The 11,837-nt window shown below is 36.7% G+C and overlaps 1 protein-coding gene across 1 annotated transcript in view; it reads left to right on the forward strand.

Moving 5' to 3' along the window:
- LOC128814067 (lipoxygenase homology domain-containing protein 1-like) overlaps positions 1-11,176 on the forward strand; it is a 132,043-nt gene extending 120,867 nt beyond the window's left edge. Inside the window, exons 39-44 of the mRNA XM_053989636.1 lie at positions 100-175; positions 2,305-2,383; positions 2,601-2,886; positions 4,479-4,557; positions 7,689-7,764; positions 11,061-11,176. Coding sequence (XP_053845611.1) covers positions 100-175; positions 2,305-2,383; positions 2,601-2,886; positions 4,479-4,557; positions 7,689-7,764; positions 11,061-11,130 — 666 coding nt within the window. The 3' untranslated portion in view covers positions 11,131-11,176. The remainder of the gene's footprint in view (positions 1-99; positions 176-2,304; positions 2,384-2,600; positions 2,887-4,478; positions 4,558-7,688; positions 7,765-11,060) is intronic.
- The last annotated feature ends 661 nt before the right edge of the window (positions 11,177-11,837 follow it).

Here is an 11,837-nt window from a genome sequence, read left to right on the forward strand (position 1 = left end):
TCCATTCTTATACTTCCTACATATTATTTTCAAATTCTCCCGTGAAAAGAAGTTAAGAAACATGGTTTTATATTACAGTACTGAATAATTTTATTTTAGCCACTTCTAGTTATCGTGGATGCTGTTGACTTGGGAGAACTGGAAAAAATTGTTCTTTTGATCAGCAGTAAAACAGGTAAAATACTTTTTACTTTCTAAAGTCAGTCATGTAAATCACACAGCTAGCCTCCTGTTAAAGGCAACAAAGTCACTGCCAGAGTTAAATCCTAGTTAAATCTGTCTGGCTATTTTTTCTAAAGGGTAGTGTTTTATAAAGCAAAATCCTACATTTTGATAAATTAAAATTCTGGGGTTTAAAGGTTATAACATTATTGCCTCAAGAAAGTAAATGAAGATGAATATAATTATATTCTGCACTTAATACATGCTCTACTAATAAGTTATCTAGGAGAATAATTATTACTCAAGCAAGAAATTGGTATTGTTTAATTTTCCTTCTGTGATTCAATTATTTTCACTGTTTTCCCCCCCAGTTCAGTTTTCTGTCTGTGACATTAAGAGGGATATTTTACCTCTGTTTGGCAGTCAGTAAATTTTGTCACTGAACTTCCTTAAAATTGTCTTGACCTCAACATCTCTGTGCTTTATCTGCAGGATGGCTATCATGCTACTAATTCAAAGAATTAATTAAAAAGTTTTTTAAAATCCATTAATGAAATTTGCTATATAATTGCAAATCATTACTATGCATTACACTTGACCGTTTTCAGACAGTTTTCTAGGGAAGCAAAGGTTCTATGTTTGCACTTTATCCGTCTTCTTTTTCTTTTGTTTGCTCATCCGGAGGCTCCTAATAAAAACCTTTTAGGCACAGCACCCGATTTCAGCCAAGTATGTGAGATGACCTTCGGGCAATGAGCATGCATGAACTCCTTGGCTGGTCACACATCCCGTGCCCAGCACAGGCTGCCTTGGTCACCCGCAGGGGGACAAGGTGGAGCTGCAGTTACTCTGGAGGGGAAGGGAAGGAGAAGGACAGCCCTGCCATGCTGCTGCGGGAAGCAAGGCGTGCAGCTCACTGCTTTTGTTTCCCACAGCTTCAGTTGTGAAAGTTAACTACAGCTATCTGTCTGAGTGACAGTCACTGAATGTGGCAATTGTGTGTAGCCAAAGGGCACCATGGAGAACGAGACAGCCGAGACTTTTCCATTCAGGTTTGAAAACACAATTCACAAAGGAGGGACATTGGGCTCATTGCCTCTATGTGTGTTATGAAGAGAGGATTGGGATGGTGTATAACAGATATTTCTTCCAATGGAGTTACTTAGATGATAAAACACTTCAGATGAGTAAGGGTATCCATATTGTAACTAGACTTGTTTGAACTGAGACTAGTTTGGACCAAGACTTTGAACCAAAAGTCCCAAACCCCATAAAATATCTTTAAAGTCAGATCTACCCTGCAGAACTGATCCGTTCAGGCAATGTTCTCTAGTTCATTTACACTTTCATTCCTTATCAGAGCAAATTTTTAAGATCAAATGATTCACGGTCCCTTCCTGAATCTTTTGACTCTCCCAATGCACTTATCTTGGCAGGTCATGAGTTGTAACACAATGTCTTGTATTCCTCCACAGAAGCCTGATGATATCCTATTGATATAATTAAAGGGAGCTGGATAGTAGTAGAAGAGATGCAGTTTGTTGAACAGAGCTAAAGTTACAAATAATAGAAGGGAAAATGAATAGTCTTCATGACTAACGAGTGCCAAGACACTCAGGCCATGCAGCTAAAGCCCCCAGTAGAAAATTCAAAAAGGAGTGAAAGTCAGAGAGCAACCTTTCCCAAACAGCAGAGGGATGCAGTGAGCTGCCAAACTCCCCTCCTACCTGCCACCTAATGAGATTCTCTTTGTGCTGCATGTGGAATAGAGCTCTAGTCCTCTTGTCAACCCGTCACTGAGGAGGAAGCAACAGACATGTATTTCTGCTCTTCCTTCTCAAATCTGCCTGTCCGAGTCATGCAGAATCTTTTCTGTATGCCCAGTGAGGACAACACTCTTTTGCTTCACTAAGACAAAGGAAATGCTTACTCCTAAATTTCTACGTTGAGGTTTACAAATAGGAACAAAATAAAGAATCTTGTAGTTGTTCCAGCACATTCAACTCAGTTGTTGGCATTCCTAAATTAATGAAAAAATGAAGTTTTCATGTAGTAAGAATGCCATCATTACACCAACAATACTACCTAAGTTTTTGTCATGCAATGGAACATTTTCACTATGTTCTCTTTCCTTCTTTGCAGACTGCAAATTGGACATCAAAAAACTGCATGTGCAAGAAGCGGCAAAGGAGCATCCTATCTATGTATTTGAAGTGAATGAGTAAGTATATTGTGTAAAGCTAGTAATGTTTTTTTAACAGCATAGTAGTTGAAAACACTGAGCAGACACTGAATAAAAGTGACTGCCATAGAGTCATTCTCTCAATAGATATTTTAAAAATATGCCCACCTTTAGCTGTTACACATAAATTAATAGGATTTTTTTTCATTTAACATATTATTTACTTACCAAAAATAAATGTGGTTCTGTTTTTCAGAGAATTTTCTGTGAATGCAAATAAGCCCAAAATACAGAGAGAAATTCCAAGATCTTTTGTTATTAGAGGAGAGAAACAAAACAATGACATAGATAACAACTTGAATAAAGAAGGAAGTAAAGTAAAAAATTTAACAGAGTATACTGTTAAAGTGTATACAGGTGACAAAAGGGGAGCAGGAACTGATGCCAATGTGCATATTATTTTATTTGGGAATGAGGACAAATCTGAGGTATTTCAACTCTCTCAGTCACTGGAGCATCAAAACCCCTTTGAAAGAGGAAAGGTGAGTACACAGACTTTATAGGTTGTGTTCATTTCTGTACTGGAAAAGCAAACATTAAATCTATGCAAGTTCTTTAGAAAACTTGAGGCATTTATTCTGTTTTTCACATCACTACATGAGGCATAGTCTCATCTCGCCCTGTGTTTCTTTCCACCAGATTCACCAAGGAACATTTTACTTCTATTGTATCTAGCTGCCTCTGCTGCTCTTCTGCCTATTAGTCCCAAATATATCTTCCTACTGCCTCCACTTATGTGCCCAGTTATGTATTTCCTCATTCTGAAATGCACAGCATGAGTTGCCTGTGCATGTGTGTGCACTACCCTGTGCTGTTGCACACACCTTGAATGTTGTGCATGAGAACACATCAGTCTCTTACCTCCCATCATTTTACTTTGCCATGGAAACTGGTGCTGCAAGCATCCCTGGATGTATAAGCCTAAAACCAGGTGAAATGGAACCATACACATAAGCCTGGCTCTGACATCCATCATGCTTTAGGCTGTTTTTCAGAAACCCTTTTTTCAGATACAGATATTTGAATAAGAATGCAGATTCTCCGCACGACGTCCTAGTGCCTTGGCTGGATGTTTTCCTAATTTAATAAACATATTATTCTGGCAAAGAAATTGCTCTGTCTGGTCACCACCTGTGCAATAGAGTACAATGATGGTTACCCTTAAGTAAAAAATAAAGATTTATTCTCTGTAACTCTCTCTTGTGGAGATATTGAAAGGTAATGACTAAATAATTAGAACTCCAGTGAAAATATATCCCTTAAGAGATCTACCTCATTATCTCCAGTAATATTAATCATCTTTTTACCTGGAATTAATCTAAGTTTCCTCAGCCAGGTTATCTGTGAGCTAAAGATATTTACCCATGAATTGTCTTCCATACTGAGGAGTATAATAAATCTAGCTACCTACAGGCAGGAGAAAGTAAAAAAGTGCCTCCTGCCTCCTACAGGCACAAGGAGCAAGTAAAAAAGTGTCTTGAGTAGTACTTCCTTTTGCCTGGTACTACACAGGAGGTGTCATTACCCTTCAAAAAAGAACAGTAGATACATAGAAATCCTGTTAGCAATCCATCTAAGTCAATGGGTAGCCAGTGATGTCAAAGGCCTTAGGAAAAAATAATTTCTTTTTAAAAATCTGCAATATGAAACAATGTAATATTTCAAATTAAAGTATATCATATTTAAGAGGAATAATGGTTAATGTAGTAAAAGCCTTTAATTTTTATGTTCCTGAATTTTTATTTACGTATCATATACTAAAAAGATTTTAGAAGACTATACCAGTTGAGGATTCATGAGACTGAAAATGTTTTCACACTAGATGAAAGTCAAGAAAGAGGTAGGGATTGTCATACTATAAGTTGAAAAGTGAATCTTTTGTGTTGAAACTGAAACCTAATAGGAGAGGATGTGTGCCACACATCATCAGTTGGGAAAATAAGGCACATTAGTGGTTCTCTTATTCTGAACTTCTACTACTACACTTGAATTGGTCTCAGAACTGACCTAGACAAATATGTAAGCTTCCAAACATTAGTATCATATTTTTAATAGCTATATTTTAATATTAAAGGTTGATACCTTCAAGATTAAGACAAAAAATGTAGGCAGCCTACGTTCAATTGAAATTGGCCACGATGGAAAAGGATTTGGTAAGTATTCTGTTTTCAGTAGCCTCACAAACATCTCCTTAAGGATCTGCCTGACATTTGGAAAAGTGCTTGAAGTCACACTACTGCTACAGTTAGCTAATACAAATCTGTGTACAAATAAGGTCAGCTTTACTGCCCTTGTTTTCACCCCCTCTATCACATTTCCCTTGACTGTACCACGATTCTTTTTCTAACAGATCTAGTTAAAATAAACCTCAGATAGTTTTATCCTTCAAACATTGCTCAGCCAAACACCTTATTAGATGTTTTAAATAAGATAGGATTGAATTTTCAAACTACAGGCTGAACTTTCCATCATTTGAGCAAGTTTGGGGACTCTGATCAAAGCATGCTGTAGCTCCCTCTCACACCCACAGATCTCCTCTTGTGAAAGGCTGAGAACACCGGTGTGCACCAGGTCCTGCCCTGATGTTAAGTTAGGAGGTGGCTATAGAACATAACCACACATGATGATGGAAAATATTTCTGTGAACAGTAACCTCTAGACTCTGAATTTTACATAAAAATAAAATGGGAGACTAGGGCGTATAATCTTTTTAGCGTACATTTAATAGTGCTAAAAACCCTTAGGGATATGCAGCTATCAAGATATATACAGACATATAGAGATATACAAACACATAAACTGAATTTTCAGGGTATGTATAACTTGAATCCAAAAGGTCTGATTGCATTAAGATACTCTAGTCAGGTGAAGTTTGCTTAACCCATCTCAAAGAAATAGGTTTAGGTTTAATAAAATCTGATTAATCTAAGTTCATGAGGCATAATAAAGTGCCAAAGGGTTTATCATTTCTAGGATGAACCAAGAAAAAATGTGCAAATAGCAATTCCTATTTGGAGAAAGCTGAACAGCTTTTTTATTTTCCTAACCACTCAGTCATGTTGTATATTTCACGGTGTGGAAAACAGAAATATCACCAAACCTGTTGAAATATCTATAATAACCAAGATTGTCCTGCTGAATTTCATCTTATTTGTGATAACTGCTATGTATGCACACAATTCATCTTAGATCTGATCTGGGAAACGAACTCCACAATTGCAGGCTTTTAGTACTGAGAGTTGCACAGAAGTCTGCAAGTGAAATAATAGATTGAACTTTTATTTCCTGAGTCCTGATCTATCAACAATATTATTATTTTTCCTCTCTGTGTCCTGATCAACGTCACATAGCTGCTAATAGTGCCTTCCTAGCACAGCTGGTGTGTGTTGATTCATCTTAGACATTGTCGCCGCAGGCCCCCAGCCGGGTAATAATTAGCATTGACTGCATGATTGCAGAAGGCTGATCAATTGCTTTATTATATCATCCTATACTATATTATACTATACTTATTAAGAAACTCAATAACCCTTACAGCCAGTCTGATACAGCTTTGACCTGATTGGTCAATCAATCCAAACACCATCCAGTGTCCAATTAAGAAATCACCCTTTGGTAAACAAATCTCCATGACACATTCCACATGTGCACAACAGCAGGTGCAACAAGTGGAGATAAGAATTGTTTCTCATTCTTTTCTCTGATCTTCTCACAGCCTTCCCTGGGAAAATGCCTGGGAAAGTCTGTGCCTGCTCTCTGTGGCCAGAGAGCTGCTGCCACAAGACATGACAACCTTCCTCTAAATATATCTCTGAAATTACCTCTAAGTGTCTTTTGTCACATCAGCTGTTATCCCCACAAGCTTCCTCAAATGTTAAAGTACCTCTTTGAGATGTTCCATCTGTTTGCTAATATATCCTAGCTACCTCTAGATTTCTCCATACGTGGAGATTTCAGTGAGGTCTGTTGGAGTTTTGTCAATAAAGGATGAATTTTGTCAATAAAGGATGAATAAAAGCTTTTAATCTTTTCAAGAGAACAAACTTGCCTTTCTATTCTTTTGTAAAGTGTCATGTAAATTTGAGAGACTGTAACATTTTATTGCTGATGATCTTGACTCTGATTTAGAGGTTTTGTGAAAGGTCATCTATTCCAAGTAGAGTCTGATATATTAAACCATTCACAAGATTTCATTAAAAGAGTTTCAAAAGTTCTTCACAATATCAATAAATGGATCTTGCAAATTGAAGGTGGAATACCTAGACACCTTCATGGCCTACTTAACCCAGCTATTTTCTTGAAAATGCCATTGAATAAAAAGAAATATTGCTGTACCTTTACATTTTATCCAAACTGACACAATTTGCAAATATTTTTATATTACATGTTTAGCATGTACAATTACAATTTAGCATTTACGAATAAAAATATTTTATTGGTTTTAGCCTATTTAGTACTTCATGCAAATATTTGAAAACCAAAATAATTAGATAAGATCTAGTTCTTTATCTCTAGGACACGTAAAGAGTACTAAAATGTTGTCAACTACTAGCAGTATGATCCTAATTAGTTTTTAAATGTTTTCATTAAGTATTTGCATTGGCAAACACAACTATAGATATCAGCAGAGACATTGTATATATAAAATAAAGTTTTGGTTTTAAAATATTAGTATTTTGATATTCTATATCACAACAATGAAGGTATCTCTTCACACAGCAAAACAGGAGATTAAAGTAGAATATTTAGTATTCTTAAAGCTGAAACAAATATGAGTGCTGGCCTAAATGAAAATGCTATTCTGAATCATGACTGCTGGAAAAATAGGGATATGAGAAGCATTCAGTTTCACCACTTGGTTCACATCCATATCAATATATTAATTAGAAAAGAGTAGTAGAATGCCCACTAGGGGTGCATTTTGAGTGCATTTCCAAGTACCTGAAAGGGCAAAATGGGTTGGGTTTTCAGGAATGTATTAAATATTACCATGCACTCTGTTTAATTTGTCTTACTGCACGTTCTATCCAATCTGGAAAAATAAGTCGTAACAAAAATCTTCCATTACATTTTCTGTCAAAAACATCAAAGACCTGCCCTGTAAAACTAAGAGAAGTTTGTAGTAATTTGAATCATCTGTGTTTCAGTTTTATTATTGATGTTGAATATACTTGGAAGTACTGAACAGCATGGGGTTTGAGAAATGAAATTAGAAACCTTTCTTATGCTGTATTTGTGTTTTGCTTATATTAAATTTATTAAATTTGATTTTTTTTTTCTACAGCAAGTGGCTGGTTTCTAGAAAAAGTGGAAATCACAGATACAGCTAGGAATTTAATGCATTGCTTCAACTGTAACAGGTCAGTAGATCAGTCCATCATTACCCTGTACATGCTGTTTTCTTTTTCACAAGTCTCTCAGTTGCTTCTCTCTGGTTTTCTAAGACAGTAATGATTTTTTTTCCAATGTTGTGTTCCTATCAGTCCATCCCCAATGTCGTTTGACCCCTTTGGTCAGCTTGAAACTAACTTGTCAGAATTGTTAGAGGAAGATGCTTGATTTTTCCATGCAATTAAAACTGGATGATTGTAGGAGAGAGAGACGTAATTTAATGCCTTTGCCAAGAGAAAGTATTCGTACATATTTTGAACTCAAGAGGTAGAAGGTGTCTGGTGAGCCACTATACAAGCATTATCACATAAATAACTCTGGCAAACATATCAGGGATAAGCAAACAGACATGGAAGGGAGGACAGTGGAATACGGCAGCATCGATTCAAAACTCGAGGAAGAAGTAGTGTATTTTATTGAGCAAAGGCAACATTAAAACATTAGAATCCTTCTGTTTCAATGTTTGCTTAGTATGGGCCCAAGATACATTCAGCAAATAGGATAAAGATTAAAAAGACTTTATATAATATAATGCAAAAGTGTAATGATATGAACTTAGAAATATATTTAGGTAATGGGTTGCTTGGGTAAAGGGCTACTGATGTGCAAAAAGAAGGTGCACATCAGTCTGCATCAAACAATACAGTTTCAAAAATTGGAAATGAAAATGAAGGGTATACTTGGAGTGATTGTTCAATACAATATGTCATTCACAGCTTGAAGAATTTCAGAATAAATAACTGGTGCAAACATATTCATGTCATTCCAAGTGGAAATTAGCTTTATAATGCATCTGGAGAACACAGAAGTGTGAAAATTTACAAGTTCCCTGTATCTAGAAAGGGGAATGTTACCTGGTATTCTGAAAACAGAAATGGTAGCCAAGAATATTTAATTTTATCCTTTCCCTAAATATTTCTGTAGACTTGACAATCAGTGGAAGCCAAATCCCAGCCCCTGTACCAAAAAAGGTAACTTTTTAAGTTCTTGGATACTCAGTTGGTCTCTACAGTCTAAATCACAAGAGTGAGGGTGTTACTGACCTCAACAAAATGAAACTTCTTCCAACAACAATAAACTTCCCTTGCTTTAACTTCCTCCAAAGGCATGCTCAGATGCTCTCTAATCTTCTAGATACCTAAATCTAAGTTAGTGGGCATTAAGCAATGTTCTTAAACCACAATATCACTCAGATGTGCAACACAATCCATGACAGGATTTTCAGGATTTGATGCCACTTCACCTCTTTTGCTTGTAAGAGTTCTCAGACCACACCAGTCAGAGGAAGATTCTTGCAGAAAATAGACTGCAGCACACATTTTTTTTTTCCAGATATTTGTGGGTTTTTTTTTTTTTCAATTTTATTTAGAATCTTATAGTAAAAGTGCAAAGGTATACAAGAGCCTGGCACAAGAACTTGAATCACATCATTGATGTGGGTGAGTGACTAGCACAGATTGATTCTACAAGTTGCTGATAAGAACATTCAACTGGGGCCTTATTGGGCTGTGTGCCTACCTTGAAGTATATCAGCCTACTCAAACTGGAAGTTATTTAGTAGGAGAGATTAGGAGGTTAACCCCAGGGTACTCAGTGACCCAGAGGCTCCTCAGATAGAGGAAACCCTAAGTTCATGGTCCTCTTCCAGCTGAGACATGGAGCTCCTCATGGAGCTCCTCTTCTCATGGCCTATGGAGTGAATGGGGAATGGGCTCATTCTCTCCCACAAGAAAGACTCCTCCTGTCAGAGTCCAGGACATCCCTCTAGCTGCCCTGGTTGTCTCGAGACCCTGGCAGGGGTCTCGGAGACCCTGGTATGAAATCAAAAACATTCGTGGCTTCGATTTTAGCCTGTGGAAAAAAATGTCAATTTTGTATGAGGAATTACAAGCCACAAGGGTTTTAGTAGTGTGATATTTGAATTAACACAGAGTGGAAAAATAGAATTTTGGGATTTTTAGAATGGGGTTCAAGGGGGTACAAGATAGAGGAATTTGGGCGTGTCCTAGCCTTCTTCTCCTTTGTCTCGTCCTCCATGTCTTGGTGTGATGGTGGCATTTTTTCTATTGGTTTAAGGTAGAGATTCACAGTCTAACATAGCTGATAGGCATTGGTAAATAAATTATAAATATAATACACGTAGTTTTGAGTATATAAGGTGGGAGCCGCCTGAGGCTCAAGGGCAGAATGCCATGATGGACTTGCTAGGCAGAGCTCGGCAGGTCAGAGAAAGAATGTATAGATAAGCAGAAATAAACAACCTTGAAAGTGCAATCAGACACATTCCAGGCTCCTTCTTTGGCTGCAGTGGGCTAGGGAAGCAAAGACTCTTTACGATCTCGGGGTCACCTCAACTTCAGAACCGCGAGAAATTGACATCTTCCAATACAAATAATGTCTCTAAAAGACATTAATTACAGAGAAACCTGAACCCTTTGCTAACCCATTTAAATGCCTGTTATCTAGCTTACACATCACACCTTTCCTGGGCTATGTGACTTCCACATACAGTTGTAGCTGTCAAAATCAGTTATGCTTCAGCCTGGACCTGTTTATCTTCAGCTATATCTCCCAGCTGCTGAATGGTGCAGCTTCAGATGTGAGTTACTTCGATGCTGTACTTACTGTCTGGGAATCCCTCCCACACATGGAGATATCAAATCAGGTAGAGTGTCATAAACCTTCCAAAGCATAGAAGATTTTTAGCTCTCTTTGGAAATTAATACCACTGTATCCATGGTTCCAGTTAAAATCAGTCTACCCAAACTTTGGACTCAGGCCTGTTTCTCATATAATCAACAGTAAAAGCTCCATAGGCTCTTACAGAGCTAGGATTGGACCCATCATGCAACTCAGTATTTTGTGAACCAACAAAGAGATATAGGAAAGAGAGTTCCTGGAATGAATTACAAGGACAATAACTTGCTATCACAGAACATGTTTCCCTACTCTAAATTATCCTGATTTTATTGTCATTCTTTAGAGCAATTTACTAGTTACCTATAGGACCAAAAAATAAAATTAATGTATATTTCATAAATATATTAATAAAGTTAATTACACTTTAAAATTACACATATGTGAATACTAAAACAAAAATTTGAAAAGTCACTGTTTTCTTCAGGTTGTTTTTTTCTTCTCTACAAACCAATATAAAAACTCTCCTAGAAAATCAAAGGTGCAGAACCAGGCTCTCACAAATTGTCTGTTTCTTAAGTTTTATACATGCTGTGTCTATGACAGGTTTTTATGTTTTTCCCCTAAGGTGGCTTTCTGAAGATGAAAATGATGGCCTCACCATAGTGCAGCTTTATCCACAGCTGCTTGATTTCTGATTCTTTCCGAGTGTGATGCTTCTCCAAATCCATGCTGATTTGATTTACTTTTCTTTTATAATTCTGAAGGCATTGTAATTATTGTGAAGAAAAGTCAAAACAATGTATTAAAAACATCACAGTAAATTAAATATGTCTAATGTGAACACAGAATCCTGATTATATTATAGATGCTCAAAAACTTTGCATGACAGAAATTTGGATATCAGAAACTTAAATCTGTAACATGGCTCTGTGGACTTGAACTTGAGCAATCATAATTGTAGTATGTAGTTACATATGTAGTAACATACTCAAATATTTGTGTTTCAGTAATGATTTGTGGGTAAGCTAAATTTAGCTTGTTTCAAATCTGTCAGTATGAATTTATTTGATGATTTTTTTCATTTTCATCATTTATTAAAATTTAGATATTTTCAAAATAATTTTCCAAACAAACTGCAAAACCCTTCAGCCTTACTATACATTGCTTCTCTTAAGACCATAATAGAGAATAATAAAGATCTCGTTATTCAGAAGTTTACCCTGTGTCGGTAAGCCTCTCACTTACATTTGATTGTAAAATCTTGTAGCTGAGCCAGAACCTCAGCTGAGAACCTTTAGATCCAAAGGGTCTCTTAAGAGAGGCTGTTATCAGTAACACTGCAATAGCTTAGGCAGGCTTAGGCAGCTCCCTGCTCAGCTTGATGATTTTTGCAGTGCCTCTC

This window comes from Vidua macroura, chromosome 1, assembly GCF_024509145.1.
Source record: "Vidua macroura isolate BioBank_ID:100142 chromosome 1, ASM2450914v1, whole genome shotgun sequence".
Lineage (NCBI taxonomy): Eukaryota > Metazoa > Chordata > Aves > Passeriformes > Viduidae > Vidua > Vidua macroura.